The sequence below is a fragment of the Canis aureus genome, chromosome 22, assembly GCF_053574225.1.
Source record: "Canis aureus isolate CA01 chromosome 22, VMU_Caureus_v.1.0, whole genome shotgun sequence".
In the NCBI taxonomy this organism is placed as follows: Eukaryota; Metazoa; Chordata; class Mammalia; order Carnivora; family Canidae; genus Canis; species Canis aureus.
In genome coordinates, this window is record NC_135632.1 from 24,277,160 (window position 1) to 24,299,809 (window position 22,650).

The 22,650-nt window shown below is 40.7% G+C and overlaps 1 protein-coding gene across 21 annotated transcripts in view; it reads right to left on the reverse strand.

Moving 5' to 3' along the window:
* Positions 1–22,650, reverse strand: part of NEK11 (NIMA related kinase 11) — a 256,069-nt gene that overhangs the window by 100,375 nt on the left and 133,044 nt on the right. For all 21 annotated transcript variants that reach the window (XM_077865207.1, XM_077865212.1, XM_077865209.1 and 18 more), the window contains one exon: positions 2,659–2,819. In XM_077865207.1, the coding sequence (XP_077721333.1) occupies positions 2,659–2,819 (161 nt within the window). The remainder of the gene's footprint in view (positions 1–2,658; positions 2,820–22,650) is intronic.

A 22,650-nucleotide genomic window follows, 5' to 3' on the forward strand; every position in this document is an offset into this window, starting at 1 on the left:
TGATACACCTTTTGTACTAGAAAGAAAACTGGCTTGAGAATGTGATAAACCTTGGCCTGTGCATGGTTCTGAGCCTTTCCTAGCTGCGTGGCCACTGGCAACCTACTTCTCGTGGAGACTCAGTTTCCTCATCTGGAAAATAGAAATAAGAATAACTACCTGACAGGGTTTTGTGAGACAAAATACCAACATGGATGTGAGAAGCCTCAGCATCTTGTCCCAAAAGATTTAAAACCAATTCACAAAGCATAGCCTGTTATCCATTTCTCTGCCCCTGCGGCACAATTCCAAAAAGATCACTCTGCTTTTTCTAACACTTTGCTGTGTAGAGAAAATTTCAGCTATCATACCGCATGTGACAGATGCACAACTCAGAGAGTAAAACTGTGTCCTATATTTATCATTGGCCCTAAGAAATAAAAAGGAGGGATTTTTTTATACTATAGTTCTGAAACCTCACAGTAACATTAAAGAGTTTGGAAAGTAAAAATAAAATAAAAAGGAAAGTAGCATTATAAAACACACACACACACACACACACACACACACAAAATAGGATGCCTGGGTGGTTCAGTCAGTGGAGCATCTGACTCTTGGTTTTGACTCAAGTCATTATCTCAGGGTCGTGAGAGGGAGCACTGCATAGGGCTCTGCGCTCAGCAGGGAGTTTGCTTGAGATTCTCTCTCCTTCACACTCTTCCCCTCCCCTGGCTCATGTGTGCTCTCTCTAAAATACATAAATAAATCTTTTTTAAAATCCCACAAGATGACTGGGTAACATCACCATCATAATAATAATTAATAACTCATTATTAATTACTTTATTAAATTCTAGACAGTATTTTAAACACCTTACATTGATTACTTCATTTAATCTCCAGACTGGGAGGTGGGAACCATTATCCTCCCATTTTACAGATTAGAGAAGTGAGGCACAGTGAAATTTAGTAACTTGCACAAGGTCACAGAACCTGCAAGTAACAAAGGCTAGTCTTGTACACAGGCATTTTGATTTCCAAGCCTGTGTTCCTACAAGTATACTGAAGATGGGACTTCCAAAGTGGCTAGCAAAGTTCTATTTCCTGACCTGAGTGGCATTTGCTGTATATTTTATTCATGTGGTTTTCTGAATCAGTTTTAATCCATTAAAAAATTTTTAAAAAGTAATAATACTAGTAGCTCAAATTTTGCCACTTGATGCTTTGGGCAAAAATGGATGTGTTTTGCAACCATAGGCACAGAATAATGGTTCTGTAGTATTGTAGTTGTCTATTGGGTGCCTGGTTGGCTTAGTCAGAAGAGCATGGTGTGATTCTTGGTCTCGGGGTTGTTAATTTAAGGCCCATGTTGGGTATAGAAATTACTTAAATAAATAAAACTTTAAAAATATTTGTCTCAGTTATTTAGAACAGTAACAGAGAAGGAAATGGAAATTATATTTTTAATGTGTCGTAGGAGGTGCTGTTGTTCATCCAAGTCCATTGGAAAATGGGGAAATGGTATAAGGAGAGCATTTTTATTTTGATATGCTGAATCACTCTCTGCCTTGACTGTATTTTTCTCAACATTTATGTGCTCTCTCTTTGTGTATTTGTCTCTTAATTTCTTTCTCCTTTTCTCTCATCATTTTTGCTTCTTAGTCTCATATCCATACCCTTCTAGTTCCCTTCTCCTTGCCTCTCTCTCCTTTTCTTTTTTTTCTCTCTCCTTTTCTTATATAGAATCTGAGAACATATATTATCAGTTTTATTTATTGACTCTTATGATGTATTGTTTAGTCTTCATTAAAAATTGTTGACTAGATTGTATACAAACTTCAATTAGTCCTCCTGAATTAAGTTTCCATTGACATAGGTACCCCTTGATTGACTTGTATTTTCCCAGCTTAATGGTTCCCAGTTAATTAAAAAGCTTTTGTAACTTTAGAAAGTTTAGAACTGGAAAGATTACCATGTTATGGCCTACGAAGAAAATTAATTTTATGAGCATAAATTGCCCAAAGTAATCTGCTTTCTCCTTACATACCTCTTGCTTTTTTCATCTCCTATAGACACTCAACAGAGAAATCACATGCCAGGACTGTTTCTTAGACTATGACCCAGACAGGGTTTGGTCTTGCTATTGTTAAAGACATCTATAGCAAGGACATACATTCATAGACTCCAGCCGTATGTAAGGATGGACCCACAAGGGCTGAGAGTGGCTGGAAAGATCACCTCCTAAGCCCAGGATCTCTGGGCCTCATCCCCAGAACTAATTTGTGCACTAGGACATGACTCAAAAAGCTGATTACCAGGCAGAAAAGTATATTTTTTAAAATCCCCTTCTCTCTCCTAAAGAGACACTGGAATTCTTTATTTAACAGCTGTATATAGGATGCTCCACAGTGTAGTATGGATCATCTTCCCACTTGGATAAGTACTGGGTATTCCAGTCCTTCCCTCATCAACATGGTCCACACCAGAATATCAGAACTCCATGGGGCCCTGCCTGCCTCTGGGCCTTGGAAATAAAGACCCATCACATGGGGCCTTTATAAGAAACCCTAGTCCTGCACTTCCCACTTCAAGTTCTAAGACTTCCCTGACTTTCTGGGAAGTCACAAGCAAATCAGGACCTCAGACAGTTCCACTACATCTGCTGGGGAGCAGCATCTACCTGTTGGAATATTCTGTGAGCAGGCCGGGGTCCCTCGTCCTTGACCTCTTCCTCCGGTGCTGAGAACATTATTTCTTCTTCCTCCTCCTCACTTTCTTCAGAACAGGAATCAAACGCATCAGCATAATACTCTTCAGCCACAAGCGGGTCTTCCGGGATCTCTGAAATAAAGAATAGACAACAATCAGACCCTACTAGTCACTAAAATTATAATATGTCTAGGATCCCCCACATTTTCCCAGAGATATATATTATGTTTGCACTGACATAGCTTTCATGGAGTGTAGACCTGAATTTTAGCTTCCTCAAAGTATCTGGTTGACTGTAATAAATACTCAGCAAAATTAAAACAGTAGAGGAAAGAAGGGATGACTCTACTTGCAACCATATTTTGAAAGTGGAAGAATAAAACCATGAAACAAGAAGAAATGATCTTCTTTCAAGTCTTTACATTCAGAGGCATGAATCCTTATTATAAATGAGGGGATTTAGGAGCAAGAGCTGGATGAGATGCGTTGGCTGTAGGACCCTATTACACACCCACATAAAACTTTAGCAGAGGTAGTTGGATTGGAACTCTGTCAGCACTTTTTCTGGCTGTTTCTTTTTTAAAGAAAATATTAGTGGTGAGACCAGGCAAGATGGATAGGCTATATAGCAATGGCATTTGGGCAAGCTGAGGAAAACATTATGGTTCTTTTCTAACAGGCTATGAGGGCTTTTGAGATGGAGTTCACTCTAGGACCCTGTTTACATCTATATGGAGCATCTGTTTTTTTTTTAAAAGGAAAGAAACCCACTTAAGTTGATGCCAAGAAGTGGCTACCTAAGTTATTTGATACAATGTTATTACTAACTAAAAATATAATTGGTGTTTATAATGGTTTTCAACCAAGAAAGGCCAAGAATGGATCAGAAAAAAAAACAAACAAACATAGTGATACCAACCCCAATTTATTAATGAAGGCTTAAAATAGGGAAATACCCTAGTGGAGAGGAGTGAATTACAGAGTGACAACCCACCACATTAAAACCATGAGCTTTGCTCCATACTCTGATTTATAAGCAAAAATAATTCTTCTAAATTATAACAAACAGCACTACTTTATATCCCACTATTGCCACTCTGTATTTTTGGGGGGCAAATACGGAACTGGGGGTCAGAGAAAACTAGGTTTGAATCTAAGCTCTGCCACCTTTTAGAGAACTGAGGCAAAGGATTTGAGCTTGCTGAGCTCCAATTTCCCCAGTAAAATTGGCATAAGGGTGACCTAGCAGGGTAGCTATGAAGATTCAGTAATAGGATTCTTATGAAAGCATTGTATATAGAGAAACTATAAAATGTTCACTCAATTTCCACATCTATAAAAATGGACTTTTCATTAACTGATTCCAGGATCCTCTGGAAGTAAGATATTTAGTGGGCTACTTTAAAATTTTTGCTATCTATGGTTTCCCACAAAACACAAGAGGCAGTGCCATGCCATCAAAATTAGCTCAAAAGACAAAAATACCATATACTCAAAACTGCCTTAGGAAGGGGCATACTGTGCATTTTTGTAATTCCAACAAAGCCCATTTTCCCTTCAGATTTTCAGTTGAGCAGCAGATGAAATAGATTATTTGTATACAGGGGCCACATTTTGTAAAAATCTTTATTCAACTCACACTCAGAATGGCTCAAGGATCACAACTAGAGAAGTATATGAAAACTAACATCTACCAAGAACACACTTTAAGTCTCTAGTTTTGTCCTCAAGTAGGTGCATCTGCTCACTGAATGGAATGGTGGACAGGGCCTCATGACTTCCTGCCTCTTTTCCTCTCTCTCCCCTTCTCCCTGCATCTCTATGTCTCTTTCACAGATCTGTCCATTCTCTTCCCCTCTTCCCACTTCTTCCTATTTCCTCTTCCTCTCCTGAGCCTCTTTGTCTCATTTACTTATTCTCTATTTTTCCCTCTTTCCCTCTACCCCTCTACCTCCTCCTTTAGGCCAGAATATTTGCTTTCATATTTGACTGTGACACAGCAAGAAATATTATTTACATTGTTGCCCAGTACACAGAAATGTGCTTATATTTGTGTATGAATACAAATATATTTATAGTTGAAATGAAAGTTTCATGCATCAAGATTTACCCATACTAAATATGACACATTCTGGTCTTTCACATTCAATTCAATTTTTTTTACATTGCTAGTTGCAACTTGTTAAACTGATTTCTCAACACATAATTTGAAAAACACTGGTTGAGAATGCTGGCTTTGGAATCCAAAAGACTTGCATTTAAATCGAAGCTCTAATATCAGTTCTTAAACTTCTTGCACTTCAGTTTTCTCATCTATAAAATGGAGATAATGGTAACCATTTCTTAGAACTATTGTGAACATTAATTAGTATAATGGAAGCAAAGCACTGTGTACATGGTAGGTAGGCATCAAAGATATGTCGGTTATTAACATGTGACATAAATCTCTGTATATGTTTTGCCTGTAATGCACACCACCAGGAAGAAATATCTTAGATAATCACAAATATATACCAAGTTTAATTATATACACACACACACGAAAAAAATAGAATCACTTCTCAAAATCCATACTGTACCCATCTCAAATGGGCAAGAAGGCAGTGGGCCAAATCATACGGATAAATCGTTCTCCCTCCCTCCCATAACATGGCTCCTTATGCACAGTCTCAGTCTCAGAGGAATGATTCCCTCTCTTACCAAGGATCCCTTCCCAGGAGAGAGAGGAAGGGAAGAAATGGTCATGGGAAAGTGCCATCGTGCCACTTATAGCTACGTCATGAGACAAACCAGGTTGAATCCACCTCCAGTGTTTCTTAAACAAGCACCAGTGTCTTGGTGCAGCTCAGAAGAGAGTCCATTTTCAAAAGGAAAAGTCAAAAGAAACATAAGCCTGCTCAAACTGTGTTCATCAAGCTATGTGTTTTTTGTACGTGGGCCCAATTTGAAGCCTTGTTAGGCTAAGGCTCATTTCTCCTGTCATTGAGGGAAAATGGTCTGTGATAAATAGCTTTAATTTCCTCACACCCTGAAGTCAGCCTCATAACGGATGCACTGGAGCGGCATTCCAGATCTCTACTAGGCTGGGTGGGCAGCGACAGCGTGTTTATGAAGGAATCCAATTATGGCTGCCTCAGCTTGGGTGCAGTTGTTGCAGATCCATGACGCAGAAAAAGAGAAGCAATCATTCTGTTTCATGAAAAGCATGCTGTTGGCCAGACCCTTCAATTAAGATCTTAATAGGGGCCCCTGGGTGGCTCAGTGGGTTGAGTGACTGACTCTTGGTTTCGGCTCAGGTCGTGATCTCAGAGTAGTGAGACCAAGCCCTGAGTCGGTGTCCACGCTCAGCATGGAGTCTGCCTGAGATTCTCTCCCATCCCTTCTGCTTCTCCCCCTGCTAGTGCTCTCCTTCTCCCTCCTGATCTGTCTTTCAAATAAATAAATAAAATCATTAAAAATAAAAAAGACCCTGATAAATGCCTTCCTTTAAGACTTAAGTGAGCATCAGGACCACTTGCAGGGCTTGTTATAAAACAGAGCACTTGGCCTCACCCAGTTGGTGGGGTGATTCAGCAGTGAGGACTGAAAATGTACATTTCAAATAAGTTGCCAGGGGATGCTAGCGCTACTGGCCTGGAGCCACAGTATCCAAACCACTACTCTATGATGTGACTAGTTCAAATAAAAGTATTATCATGTAGTATTACATAGATGCACTCTAATAAAATACCTAAGAATATAATATCTCTACATCTTTCAACCTTATATGTTATACACCCAAAACATGAAGAAATAAGCTTTACTTGAGAAGAATTCAAAATTCTCTTGTTTGCCAATGGCAAACAAGATGTGTGCCATTAGTTTCTCAACTACTCATGATTTCTGGGAGTCTTAGAGCACTATTCCCATTTTACTGTTGGGGAAGAACAAACCTATGAGTGAGCATTCCTAATTACAGCACTTTACACTTTGCAAAGTCACATTCATACCCATTATTCCATTTAATCGTTGCAACAGTTATTCAGGTTAGATCAGGACATTTTAATCTCATTTTTCAGGTAATGAAAATGAGGTTCAGACAGGCTAATTATCAACTGAAAGTCACATAGCTGTATGTAGGGTGGACACTTGATTAGAACACAAATAACCTGAATCCTATCTTTTTCCCATTGAATGGTGCTATTTCATGGTTAGCTAGGAATTTTCATCTTTGCTAGTAAAACTATGTCATGGGTTGGGACCCCTGAGTGGCTCAGTGGTTGAGTGTCTGCCTTCGGCTCAGGGCGTGATCCTGGAGTCCCAGGATCGAGTCCCACATAAGGCTTCCTGCATGGAGCCTGCTTCTCCTCCCTTTGCTTATGTCTCTGGCTCTCTGTGTGTCTCTCGTGAATAAATAAATAAAATATTTAAACAAAACAAAACAACATGTCATGGATAAAAGTCATGATTGTCTTTCCCCACCACGCTGAAAGGTGTTGAACAACAAGGGATAGACTTCTGACTGATGAGATGGGAAAACTGAAGCTTTGTCATCATGGTGAAGTATCTGAAAGGGGCTGGGAGTAGTGAATGCCAGGGGCCCTTGCTCAGACTCAGCCTAACTGTCACTATCCTCAGCCTCAGATGTGCTTGAACTGCAGTGTTCCTCAGGACTCCCCTGGAGGCCTGTTCAAACGGATTCCTATGCCCGTGTTTCAGAGGTAAGTGGTATAAGGTGGGGCCCGATAGTCTACAGGATGCTGCTGCCAGTTTGGCAACACACTTTAACAACTACCGTTCTACCTCCTAGGACCCTCAAGGAGAAAGTGACATACAAGAGCAACTGTTTAATGAGAAATTTCCTGATACTTTGCCTATTATTGCAACAGTTCTTCAAACTTCTGCAATGGTTGAGAAAACGCATTATTTTTTTTCTAAAAAAGAGGCAATAAAACAAGAACTTTGCCTAAAGTCAAAACCAAGTTTCCTTTAAAGGAACATAGCTATGTAGCAGGAATACCTCAACCTCGGGTGCCTACTACTATCCTGAATGGTTCTAACCATCGGTATGTTATGAGCAGATGCATGTCATGAGCTTAGCACAATTGTTTTCAAAGGGTGGTCCCCAGAAGAGCAGTAAGAACATCACCTGGGATCCTACTAGAAAAGCAAATTCTCAGGGACGTCTGTGTGGCTCAGCAGTTGAGCATCTATCTGCTTTCAGCTCAGGGCATGATCCCGGAGTTTTGGGATTGAGATCCCCGCAGGGAGCCTGCTTCTCCCTCTGCCTATGTCTCTGCCTCTCTCTCTCTCTCTCTGTGTGTGTGTGTGTGTCTCATGAATAAATAAATAAATATTTTAGAAAGAAAGAAAGAAAGAAAGAAAGAAAGAAAGAAAGAAAGAAAGAAAGAAAGAAGAAAGAAAGAAAGAAAGAAAGAAAGAAAGAAAGAAAGAAAGAAAGAAAAGGAAATTCTACAAATTTAGCACAATGATTGGAACTTACTGTCCACTCAAATAAAAGTAGCTTCTACTGATATCCCCAGTTGATAAACTCTTAGGAGGCAGGAGCCAAACCTGTTCCCTATGGTTTCTTCAACTCATGGCTTAAAGCAGATACTCCAAACTTATTGTCAAATAAACAAATGCCTACATGTCTAAGAGATAAGGACTTTCGAATTACCACATAGTATTTCATGGAAAGAATTTCCTAATCTGTATTTTGGGGAGGGAAAGGAGAAGGGGGGAAGGGAATAAAAAGATTTTTTTCTCTAAGGCCCTTCTTTCTCTCCTCTCTCTCACAGACTTTGAACTTATATCTCCGATGGAATCATAACTTAATAGTAACAAATGTCTTCATCATACTAACATCTCCAGCTGTATGTGAGTCAGAGTACCCAGCGTGCGATGGCACTCCCTAGTAGACTGTGGATTTCTCCAGGGGCCCAGACTGTGCTCCAGCTGCAAGCCTCTCTTCGCACATCTAATAATACTGTCAGAACTGGTGACCAAGTGACTTATGATTTGGGAAATCCAACAGATTCACTCACACTTTTCTGCCTCTTCTCTAGGAAGTCAAGAATATCCACAAGATATTTTTTAAAATGCTTCTCCCTATGCCTGTTACTGCCTCGTAAAGAGAGGATGCTCTCTATGTCACCTGTGGCGGGGCTTGCTGGGAGTGTGTAGGGGACCTTGTGGCAGGCAGCTGCCCAGAGATGCCCTTCTTTATTTTTCCTTTCTTTCCTAGTTTTCTGAAGTGGGCAATGGCTTTATTATGAGCCAGAAAATATTGAACAAAGGCTATAATAAGAACAAACTGATCTATTGTTAGATCTTTATGTGGCCTCTAAAGACCATGTTCTCCCATTATAAATTGGAAGCAGCAGTGCTCAGAATGACAATAGTTATTATTACACTGACAAGGCAGTTCTCAGAATTTCTTATTTTCCTAAAAATGGCACTTGTGGGTGTGAAAAAGATTGCCTTAATCCATTTTTTAATGAAAACAGTTTTTATGAAAACATTTTAAATAAAGACATCATCTCATATGTAGAAGAAACCTGTGATTAATTTGCTACATTTCCAAAACTACTGGGTGAGAGAATGTCTTGAGAAGACACTCAGATACAGACAGTGTCAATTCTGAGCTGCCTCAGTTTCCCCAGGGAGCTCTGTCTTATGTAAGGTGGGGACAGATTGGGATAAAAAAACACAGAATGAAGTACAAGTTAACTGGTTATGTCTGCTGCTTCTGAGAAAGGCTGCCTCCCACCAGGATAAAAAGTAGAGATTAAGAAGATAAACTGTGGGGTCAGACTGAGGTTCAAATCTGGCATCTGTTATTGGCTGTGTGACCTTGGGTAACCCATGTCACTTCTCTGGTCAGTTTTCTAATTTGTAAGTGGGTGTAAATGAATACTACTGATGTGCCACCCAAACCTCCTTACCAGACACATATTGGCACGCACATCCTCCAGCTGCTGTGCATGTTGGCTGCTGTGTTAGTCTGCTTGGGCTGCCACAACAAAATGCCACAGACTGGGAGGCTTAAACAATGAATATGCATTTTCTCATAGTTCTGGAGGCTAGAAGTCTGAGATCAAGGTATTAGCAGGTTTGGTTTCTCCTTGGCTTGCAGATGGTTGACCCTCTCTCTCTGTGCACTGGTCCTCCCGGTGATGGTCAGTATCCTAATCTCTTCTTACAAAGACACCAGCCAGAAAGGATTAGGGTGCATGCTAATTTTAAGATAATCACCTCCTTAAAGGCCCTATCTCCAAAGAGTCACATTACGAGGTACTGGGGTTAGAGTTCAACATATGCATTTTAGGGGAATACAATTCAGCTCATAACAATGGCTAATAAGGCACAAATGTCCCCTTCTCCAGACAACTGCTCTCAGATTAAAGAATTTCCTTATCAAAGAGGTTATGTGCTGTCTCTGCCTGGGAGTACAGCCCTGGCCAATGACTAAATGACTTAAGGTGGAGCCAGCTCCTGGTATCAGTCCTGCTCCAAAGCTTGCTGTGGGAATCAGGCTCCTCCTGCTGCTGCCCTGTCTAGACATACCCTTCACCCCAACGCTAGAGCTCTCCCTCAATAAAACACATACACCAGAATAACCATCTGAGGCTCTGCATATACGGAGCCCAACCGAAGACGTGGGGGTGTTATAACAATGATACATTAACTCATGGCTATGACATACAATTTTACAAAAGATAAGTGATGCTATGCAATTAAGTAAATACCACTTAAAGGAAAACAGGTGCCAGCAAGGTCGCATTCTTTTATATTATACATTTAATCCTCAAGTCTTTCTAGAAAACAATAGAGCCCACACCTCTGGAGACTGCTAAACTGAGTCATTTGTCAGATATCAATTATATCTCAGACAGCTAAATTTTTAATCTCTTGAGGTCTAATCTACTTGCTCTGCTCAGAGTTTTCTTCAATGCTCTGTCTAGCATAGTGTCCAGAACACAGTAAGTGCTTAATAAATGCCCAGCACTATTCCCTGAGCAGGTAGAAAAATATTAGTTTTCTTCATATCACTCGTACAAAATGTAAGCATCTATCATTCCAATTTTAGCAAGTGTGCTGCTGAAGCAAGCGCCCAATTGTAAGTTTTTAGAAAAATACCTGACAAGAGTGCAGGGGAAGAAAATACGGTCCCTTCTGCCAGAGACAAGAGGAGGGCTTTGACCTTACTCCAGAGAAGAGGTAGGGAAGGAGAGTGGGAGGGGTCAGGGCCGGGAAGCTGCTGGAAAGGCACTGTGCTCTGTGAGATGCTAAACTCATCAGACACTTAGCATAGTAGGTGGAGAAGCTACACAGTTGAGGTCTGAATCAGTAAGTGCCAGGGGAGGCCACCAGCCACAGTACCTGAGACAGAGGTGGAGGGAGCCTGCACAGCAATTACCAAGAGAGCTCTGGACAAGCTTCAGTTGAGCCAAGCTTCCAGAATCTTGGGCCAGGGCCTCTAAACCGATGTCTGGGTTACATTTATTGGTTCGTAAAAGAAGCATTTATGCATGAAGGGCCAATAGCAGAGCGAGAGCAAACTCCTCAGGCAGAGGCAACCTGTCTTTCAGGAAGACAGCTGGACTCCACCAAGTAGATAAATACCATCGCTGAGACCCAAGGCTTCCATGCTCCCGGAAGCTAATAAAGGTACTCCCTCCGTCTGTCACCCCTGGACATACCTTCCCCTGCACCGTTAGAAGAAAAGAAATTCTCTGTTTTTGCAAAGGCATTTTGTCAATTTCTAAACTTCAACATACATTGGATTTTATTTGTCCTTTTCAATTTTTAAAAGCCATCTCTCCCCCTACTGTGAACCATGAAATGGTTTTTCATGATTATGCAGTGAGTCATCAGCTGGGCCTAGTTCTCAGGGTGTCCTAGTTCCCATCAGCAGCTATTGAGATCTCTCGTGGGAGCTCAGGAGTCATGGAGGGGGACGGGTCCACTAGGAGGGCAGCAATCATTATTTTCCAGGGTGAGTCATTTTATGGAGACCATGGGCTCCAGCTAGAAGTCCTGGAGTGGCTCTTACTCCACATTCCAAATGCTGCTGCATCTCTATTTCATTACAAACAGCCTCCTTCTGGGCCTGTGGGAAGCAAGTGTAATTTCAATCACCATAACATTTAGTGGGGCTGGAGGCTTAGAGCAGCATATTTGCTAGAGAACATTTTGAACCAATGTTCAGTCCAGGGAGGATATGGACACCCCTCAGTGAAATGAACACACTGGGGCGGCCCCAGTGGCGCAGCAGTTTAGTGCCGCCTGTGGCCCAGGGCATGATCCTGGAGACCCAGGATCGAGTCCCACGTTGGGCTCCCTGCATGGAGCCCGCTTCTCCCTGTGCCTGTGTCTCTGCCTTTCTCTCTCTCTCTCTCTCTCTCTCTCTCTCTGTGTGTGTCTCTATGAATAAATAAATAAAATCTTAAAAAAAAAAAGAAATGAACACACTGACACTCCAAGGCAGAAATGAACACTCCAGATATCTCTTAACATTCAACTCTTGCAATCACCTCCAATCTTACACCCGCTACCACAAGTCCTGTCTAAAGCACTTACTACCATGTCACTCTTCCCCTAGCAGGGCTCCTCCACTGCTAATGAAACTGAATATGAAATCTTCAGCTTGGCAGTCACAGCCTGCCATCACCTGGATGCACCTCTCTTTCCCAGACCAGCCTCCTCATAGCAATGAATCTGGTAGCTCTCAGTTAAACATGTGCCAAAGGGGATTCTGACTGGGTGGCCCTGGGCTGGGTCCAACACTTTTATTTTTCTGATGCTTTCCAGATGGTTCTCATATGTGCCTTTAGATCAGGACCTTGGCTTTTATAACCTGGACTTAACATTTTTCCTCTGAACTCACATTTGTTTTCTAACTTCATTCCTTTAAAGAACTCCCCTTCTAGAATTGCCTTGTCCAATATGGTAGCCACCAGGCACATGTGGTTATTTAACATGTGGTTATTTAAATCAAAATTAATTACAATGAAAAAAACAGACAAATTCAGTTCCTCAGTCGCACTGGACCTCAAGCACTTGGAAGACATCTGTGGTAAGAATATTTCCATCATTGCTGAAAGTCCTACCAGACAGTTCTGTTCTAGAGTGTCCTCCTTTGCATGTTTAGCTGTGTTGGATTGTAGCTTCCAGTTCGGATTTGGCTAGATTTCTTTGAAGCCCTGGGATGTGAGTCTCTGCTCACAGCCTCTGCTCCTCCCCTGGCCAGCACACACAGCCAAGAGGCCCCAGAAGGTTTTCCAATCCTCATAGCCCTGGACCTAGCAGGGGGAGGCAGTGACTTGATCCACCCTAGCCCTGGGCCTCCTCTGCATGTCCCCAGAGCCACTTCAAAGGACCTATCAAATCAAACCTTCTCATCTACAAGATGCCTTTTCCACTTTCTTTTATATAGTGCCTACAGGTAGAGCTTTTCTGTTTTTCAGTTTTTATTTAAATTCCAGTTAGTTAACCAGCAGTGTAGTATTAGCTTCAGGTATAAGACATAGTGATTCAACACTTCCATATGTCACCCAGTGACAAGTAGAGCTTTAATAGATATTCATCTCCTACCTCTCATCCCAGAGAAAGGCAGCTCATGATCCTCCTAAATCCCCACAGTAGACAATGTCTTTCATCACATAGGTCCACTTTATTAATCATATCACTAACTCTAAGGGGAATTAAATCTCAATTACAAACAATACATTTATAGTCTTCAGGGGTGGGTGGCAGTTGCTTGGTTTTATATCTTTTTGATGCTTTTTTCTCTCATGCAATAAGCTATAGGTTAGTACTAGTACTGTGACCTATTCTAAAATAAAGCCTCAAAACTAAGGCTAAAATTAGCCACGTTGATTAGCTTAGCCTGCAGCATCACACATGAGGCTATGAAAAAATTTTCTTAGCCAAAATGCATATTCATGACCCTTTCTGTAAGGAGGGCTAAATTAAGTACAGTGCCTTTATATATATATATATATATATATATATATATATATATATATATATATATAGGACAGCAGGTTCTGCTCTAAGTTTTTCTTCTAGTGACATCTATTTGATCAAACACACAAAAGGCTCCCCTCCCCCGCGCCCCCCCCCAAACACATGACAGAAATAAGCTCAATGATCCACTTGGAAATAGGTCTTCCTCATGCTCTGAAGTCTGTGCTTTTATTCCGCCTGTCAAGGTGATTCTCCCTTAGGCAAACCTGTAACATTCCTCTGAACTTGTTTTTCTGGTTTGGAGAGCAAAAGTCAAAATAAGTAGGTAAAGCTTGTCTTTTCTCCACCAGATTCAGAGAAAAAACACAAGCTGGAGAACCCTCTCTCTCATGGGAAAATACAGGGAGCCTGAACTAGATGGTTTCAGGTTATTCCTGTTCTAAGGCTTGCAAATGTACAACATGTAGTAACGGACTAAATCAGCTTGCATATGAATCATCTGGGAAACTGGATGAAATATGAATTCTGACTAGCAGATCTGAAGTGGGGCCTGAGAGTCTGCATTTCTGACATGCTCAGAGTGACAGAGACGCTGCTTGTCCACGAACCACACTTTGAGTAGCAAGGGATTCGACTACTGCTTTCTGCTCCTAGCCACCAAGTATTTGTCAAGAAGTGAGATTACAATAAGATTTTCACAAAGCTGAAGAATTTAAAGTGCTATCAAAAGGAAGCCTCTGCCACCTTCTTATTTTTCTTTGGCTGTACCTCCTCATTAACAGAGGCTCCGTTGCGGAATGCATTTAGCAATTTGTTTGTTGGCAGAAACAACACCTTGTGAGCCAAAAAGGATTTCCTCTCCAATGAAATCTTGAAGTTATAATTTCTCTTTTCCACCTCTATTCTCCTGGAAAATGTTTGCTTCCCATTGGCAGCACCCCACAGTTAAGTGGCCAGCTGGAGGCACTCAGGAAACTGCCAGAAGATGCTTGCTGGTGCGGATGTGCTTAGCTCACCAGTGTGAACAGGAAAACTGAATATGGCAAGATGGGTCAATGATCACAAAAACACGAGGGAACTCTACTGTACTGATACTGTGGACATGGAATTCATTTCAATGTTTTAGTTAAAGGAAGTGCATCCTTACACATCAGTTTAGGCACATTTTTTGTGGTCCAATTCAGGAAGTTTCTATTGCAATGTTGCATTTCCTGGGTGACCTGCCCTTTCTTGACCTGGCTACTTCCTGTGGAATGAGATATGGTCTTAGAGAGCAAGGTAAACCCACGTTTAAAAGGAACTGTTTCAAAAAAAAAAATAAATAAATAAAAAATAAAAGGAACTGTTTCATGGTCTAGACAAGCTTCCATTTACATATTCTCCAAATAGTAAGTAATAATGATTATTTATCTTTGTATGACTCTTCACGATTAAAATGCTTTCAAATATTTTTTCTCAGTTAAGGCTTCCTCACAACATGGTATGAGATGGGTGGGTGGTGTTATCCTCCCATGTTGCAGACAAGGAACATAACATTTGGAGCTACTTGACATTTTTAAGTTAATTTGAAAGTGTTAGGCCCTAACCATGTCTTCTGATTCCAAATTTAGTGTTCATTTGTATTAAATCATGCTGACTACATAATTCTGTTTGGCCATTCTTTAAAGGTAGGCACTCAATTTGGTCACATACTCACAAATGCAACAATATTTGCAAAAGGTGACTTTTTAAATTCATGACAGCTTCTACGTCTTAACCATATGCCAGGTCCTTCTCTTCTTCCCAACCACTATCTCTACCACATGCATACTACTAAATACCACAGAGCACTTTCAAATAATATCTAGAGCCATAACTAGAGGTTAAAATGTAATTTTGTACATAGGAAGTCACTAGAAAGAGCCGTTCAACAAAAAATACTGTGTTAGTTATCTATTGCTGCATAATAAAGTACTCCCCAGACTATATAAACATTTATTATCTCACACATTTTCTGTGAGTCAGAAATCCAGGAATGGTTCAGGTGGGAGGTTCTGGTTCAGGGATCATCATGAGGTTTTGGCCAAGAAGTCATCTGGGACTATAAACATCTGAAGGCTTGATAGGAACTGAAAGATCCAATTCTAAGCTCACTTATGTGATGTGGCTCCTGGCAGGAGACCTTAGTTCCTTGAACACAGCCTTGAACTTAGGGGAGCTTGAGTGTCCTCACACTATAGTAGCTGGCTTCCCTCAGAGGGAATGATCCAAAAGAGCAAGGTGGAAGCTGCAATATCTTTTGTTACCTACCCTTGGGAGACACACTTTTCAATTTCCATACTATCCAACTGGTTACACAGATCAGTCCTATTCAGTTTGGGAGTGGACCATCCAGGGGCATGAATACCAGGAGGCAAGAATCATTGTAGGGCATATTGGAGGCTGGCCACACAAAAAAATTACCTAGAAGTTTAACTTTTCTTTCTTTCCTTTTCTTTTTGAGGAAAATATTCATTTTATCAGCATGTATAAATAACTGGGTTGTTATATTGAGGTTACATAATGAATCATGACAGACTTTACACTACAACTCTCTCCCAATATCCAAGTTAGTGATATCTCAACCCTTAAAGGATTGTAAAGTGAAAAACATATATGTAATAAAATTTGGTTCATAATCAGGATAAACAGGAATTTGAATAGTCAGATCCTAATGAAATTTCACATTGTTCCCCAAGTGGTCAAAATTATATTTAGGGGAAGTATGTAATTATTTTTAGCATCACATCATATTGCTTGAATTCTAAGTACTCACAAAACTCATGGGGAGAAAAATACAAGACTAAGATGCACCATAACCTACATTAAAGTGAGCATGAACTGATTAAACAGAGAAATATCCAGAATGTGGAACTCTAATTGGGGAGCATTTAATGGGATCTATGTTACAGTTCTCTGAAGAAACAGAACCAATAGGATATGAGAGAGAGAGAGAGAGAGAGACAAACAGAGACAGAGAGACAAATTATTTTAAGTAATTTGCTCTCATAATTGTAGTAGGAGTCTGGCAAGTCCAAAATCTATAGGGCAGGAGAGCAGGTTGGAGGCCTAGGTAAGAGTTAGAGTCCAAAGGCAATATGGAGGCAGAATCCTTCTTCCTGAGGGGGATCTCAGCTTCTTCCTAAGGGGGATCTCAGTCTTTTCTCCTAAGATCTTCAACTGATTGGATGAGGCCTACCCATGATATACTAAGTAATCTGATTTACTCAAAGTCCACTCATTGAAATGTTAATCACATCTAAAAAAAATACCTCCACACAACATCTAGACTGGTGTTGGAGCAAACACTGGTGTACCACAGTCTAGCCAAGTAGACTTATAAAATTAACCATCATTAAGATCTAAAAGGAATAGGGGGATCCCTGGGTGGCTCAGTGGTTGAGTGTCTGTCTTTGGCTCAGAGCATGATCCCGGAATCTGGGATTGAGTCCCACATCGGGCTCCCTGCAGGAAACCTGCTTCTCCCTCTGCCCATGTCTCTGCCTCTCTCTCTCTCTCTGTATTTCTCATGAATAAATAAATAAATCTTAAAAAAAAAAAGATCTAACATGAATATTCTTTCCCAACTTGGATTCTGACAGAGAATATGAATGAAGTTGGCAAAGAGAACTCAGACCTCTCACTCAGGTTGCAAAAGTCCCAAACAGTAGAATTCCAGGACTGAGCACCATCTCAACACTTAAATGTTGACTTGGGGACCAGTTACTTAACAAATGGAAACTAGAATCTACTGTCAGAATCTACTGCCTACTTTGAAAAGCTCTTGGGCTCTAAGTATTCATGGTAAACTCTACAGAGGTCTGGTAGAGTTCTCTTTACAGTCATTTTCAGAAAATCCTGTCATCTTCATTTTGTTTGGAGTTTTCAAACTCTCTGGTAAGTCTGACTGGCTATTTGGGTCATAATACTGATGCCCACCATGAATGACACCAGGGAAACAGGCCACCCTACAGAATGGGATCTGTACAAGGCTTCTAACTGAAAAGTGTGGGTACCAGTGTTGTGCCATGACCACAGAATAAGTATCTGCACAAAAAGCTCAGGGGTTTATTAAAATTATTTTCTTTATCAATTATAGATGTAGTGATTCAAATGGGGGTCCTGTGACAGAAACAGCAGACTAATAAAACCATTAAAATGAATTTAAAAAATTAATTCAGGAAAAACTGATGAAAAACTCCACTAGATCTTTTTTAAATTTATTTTTAAATTAAATTAAATAATAATTTGGAGCCCAACACAGGACTTGAACTCATGACCATGAGATCAAGACCTAAGCCCATATCAAGAGTCAGATCTAAAACAAGCCACCCAGGCACACCTCCCTCCTGCCCTACTAGATCTCTTTTAACAGTCAAGAACTACTTCCAACTTAAAAAAAGAAAAAAAAAAAACAAAAAACTAGTTGTCATAGGTTGACTTCCCTAGAAGCAGATTCTGAGATAAGGATCTTCATCAGAATTATTTGTTAGGAAACACTGGTAGAGGGTGAGGAAATGGGACAGGGAGCAGGAGGCCATGCAAGCAGCTAGTATCAAGCAGAGTCCCACAAGGGGCAACCTGGCTTAGTCCCACAGAGCTCTAGGAACAGTTGGTGGAGGCATTTGAGCATTTATTCTCTAACACACAGTAGTCACTTTTAAAAGGCTGCCTTGGGGAACTTTTAGGAGGTAGGTAAGAGTAAGGAGTAAATCCCCAGGCATTTGTGGCTCTTTGTGTACTGAAAAGGCAGCCTCTGGGAGTTTAAGAGCAGCCCTCCACCGCCCCCCACCAAAAGAGACACAGGTAGGAGATGAGCACAAGAAAATGGTAAAGGGATGGGAGGGGTTATAGACAGAACACTGACCATAGCTGTTATATGAGGGAAACATTTCTCTGACACTTGCTTCCTATTCAGAGTTCTAGTTTGCCTTAAGGTGGGTTCTCCAATTAGACACCCTCCTGTCATGTGCATCCTCTAAAAACAAGGAATGGAATCCCAGTGCTTACCTGTTCTATCTGAAAGTGCCTGAGGCATTTAACCTGACCAACATCTCCAAACACTTCCTGGTTCTCAACATTTTGGACCAACACTTTCACTTCTTAGTTACCATTTACATTTTTAATTTGATCACCCAACTGTGACTTTGTCTTACCCAACCCAAATTCCAAAACCAAATGAAATTTTAGATTTGCCTTGCACCCAGCCTACCCAAGCCCATCGGCTAGCTGCATGGAGCTTAGTTCCTTAAGGATAGTCAATTCCCCCAACCCTAGCTCCATTTGGGCTCTTGATCGGGACTGAGCCCTTTAGGTACTGTTGAATTGTTTGGCCATGGTGTTTACGGAATCCTCCTCTAGAGTTGATAACATTCCCAAGAAATCAGCACCCACGATTGAGAAGAAAAAAATCTTTAAAGCACAAGTTCCAGTGCCCTCTCCTGTTAATATCTAGCTCGTTCCCTCAGAGCATGTATGTTTTTACACTCTGTGATTGTTCTCATCCAACACATAACTGAAAAGCCCAGGGCAGGCCTACTGATTTGCATCAAATTCTTTTCACAAACAGCAATAATGCTAAGTCATCCCACTAGAAAATTAATTTTGCACTATTTAATAACTAAGAAGAAATTGATGTGCTGTATATTTGCATGGTAACAGTATTAAAAGTGTTTGTTTCAGTGAAGCTAAAGCCAAGTTTCAATAAAGGAAAGGAGAACATCTAGCAAAGCAAATTTCATTTCAAATTTACATTTTCCAGTGTTGTTAGCACATCTACCAAAGTTCCTGGAATCCAAAGACAATAGGCAGAAAGTGACTTAGACTAAGGGTCTGCAAACTGGGGCCTGTTGGCCAAGTCTGGGATGCCTGCTTTTGTCAACGAAGTGTTATTAGAACACAATCATAGCCCATACAATCTATGGCTGTTTTCTCTCTATAATGGCAAATTTGAGTGGCTGTGATAGAGATGGTATGGTCTGCAAAGTCTAAAATATTCACTCTTGACCATTTAAGAAAACTTATTTACCTCTGCTATAAAAATAAGCAGTTACTGGTCACTCCAGGTAAATATCATTCACAAACTGTGGAGCTAGGAGCAGCCTCTCCTTCTAGTCCAGGAGCCCATCAAGAGTCATCTCATTAGAGCTAAAGACATTTCTATTACTGTGGAAATTCCAAAGGATTTAGGAACTCTGTCTCATGAATCAGAGTCAAAGACCAAATAATAGAACAAAAGATGCTCATAGTACTCTTATTGCTTAGGAAATTACAAGGGTTTTAGAAGCTCTGTGCCAGAGACTGGGGGCAGAAAACAATATAGCTGTTTTCTATTAATTTCACAGGATCTAATTTACATCTGCGGCTGAGGGAAGGATTTTCTGAGAACAGGACATTTAAATTGAGGCCTGAAGAATAAATTGGCATAGGCCAGGTACATAGCGAGATAAAATGATGTAATTTCCAGGAGAAACAGCATTTGCAAAGGATCTGAGGTGGGCAAGATGTGGGCACACTCAAGAAACAGAAAGGAAGCCGTGTAGCTGACTACCAGGAGTAGAGGGGCCAATCATTCCAGTTTTCAGGAATGAGAAAGTCCCAGGCAACCTAGGTTGACCAGTCAACCTAACAGAAGGATGGAGCATAACATCGGATGAGGTTGGCGAAGCGAGGAGCAGGTAAGTAGGGGCCCTGTGGGCCTCGTGAAAGATTTTCTATTTTGTATGTGAAACACAAAGGAGAGCCACTGAAGAACTTTAAGCAAGCAATGACAATCTACATTCTTAAAAGATCATTTTGTCAGCCATATATAGAATAAACTAGTTGGAGGTTAGAGATTAGCCAGAGGCAGGTGTAACACTTCAGGTGAGGTGGCTGATAGTTGCTTAGCCTTGGGCAACTGGTGTGTCCCATGAGTGGCCTGGGAATAGATTCTCAGAATCCATGTTATAGATGATACTTTGAGACTTGGAAAAGTTAGAGGACTTGTCTAATGTCATACAGCCAGTGGGAGAAGCCTGGACTCAGCCTCAGATCTTATTCTGCATCTCTTGATTTCTCACTATACAATGCAGGTTTCTTTCTTGTATTTGTTATGTAAAAAAACAAAGTTAAGAAGATACATCCGGGATGCCTGGGGTGCTCAGTGGTTGAGAGTCTGCCTTTTGGCTCAGGGTGTGATCCTGGAGTCCCAGGAGTTCCGGGTGTTCTGAGTTCTGCATGGGGCTCCCTGCGAGGAGCCTGCCTCTCCCTCTGCCTGTGTCTGCCTCTCTCTGTGTGTCTCTCATGAATAAATAAAATCTTAAGAAAAAAAGATATATCCAATTGCATGATCCTTAGTAAGATAAAAATCTCTAAGACAAACAAAAGGGGAAAATAGATTTTGCATTTTATAAATGGTAGTGGTTTCTCCTATTTAATCAATTGTAAAACTCCATTTAAAACACAAGCATCCTGATCAAAACTCTTCAGAGTGTAGGGATAGAGGGAACATTCCTCGACATCTTAAAAGCCATCTATGAAAAGCCCACAGCAAATATCATTCTCAATGGGGAAGCACTAGGAGCCTTTCCCCTAAGATCAGGAACAAGACAGGGATGTCCACTCTCACCACTGCTGTTCAACATAGTACTGGAAGTCCTAGCCTCAGCAATCAGACAACAAAAAGACATTAAAGGCATTCAAATTGGCAAAGAAGAAGTCAAACTCTCCCTCTTCGCCGATGACATGATACTCTACATAGAAAACCCAAAAGTCTCCACCCCAAGATTGCTAGAACTCATACAGCAATTCGGTAGCGTGGCAGGATACAAAATCAATGCCCAGAAGTCAGTGGCATTTCTATACACTAACAAGGAGACTGAAGAAAGAGAAATTAAGGAGTCAATCCCATTTACAATTGCACCCAAAAGCATAAGATACCTAGGAATAAACCTAACCAAAGATGTAAAGGATCTATACCCTCAAAACTATAGAACACTTCTGAAAGAAATTGAGGAAGACACAAAGAGATGGAAAAATATTCCTTGCTCATGGATTGGCAGAATTAATATTGTGAAAATGTCAATGTTACCCAGGGCAATTTACACGTTTAATGCAATCCCTATCAAAATACCATGGACTTTCTTCAGAGAGTTAGAACAAATTATTTTAAGATTTGTGTGGAATCAGAAAAGACCCCGAATAGCCAGGGGAATTTTAAAAAAGAAAACCATATCTGGGGGCATCACAATGCCAGATTTCAGGTTGTACTACAAAGCTGTGGTCATCAAGACAGTGTGGTACTGGCACAAAAACAGACACATAGATCAGTGGAACAGAATAGAGAATTCAGAAGTGGACCCTGAACTTTATGGTCAACTAATATTCGATAAAGGAGGAAAGACTATCCATTGGAAGAAAGACAGTCTCTTCAATAAATGGTGCTGGGAAAATTGGACATCCACATGCAGAAGAATGAAACTAGACCACTCTTTCACCATACACAAAGATAAACTCAAAATGGATGAAAGATCTAAATGTGAGACAAGATTCCATCAAAATCCTAGAGAAGAACACAGGCAACACCCTTTTTGAACTCGGCCATAGTAACTTCTTGCAAGATACATCCATGAAGGCAAAAGAAACAAAAGCAAAAATGAACTATTGGGACTTCATCAAGATAAGAAGCTTTTGCACAGCAAAGGATACAGTCAACAAAACTCAAAGACAACCTACAGAATGGGAGAAGATATTTGCAAATGACATATCAGATAAAGGGCTAGTTTCCAAGATCTATAAAGAACTTATTAAACTCAACACCAAAGAAACAAACAATCCAATCATGAAATGGGCAAAAGACATGAACAGAAATCTCACAGAGGAAGACATAGACATGGCCAACATGCATATGAGAAAATGCTCTGCATCACTTGCCATCAGGGAAATACAAATCAAAACTACAATGAGATACCACCTCACACCAGTGAGAATGGGGAAAATTAACAAGGCAGGA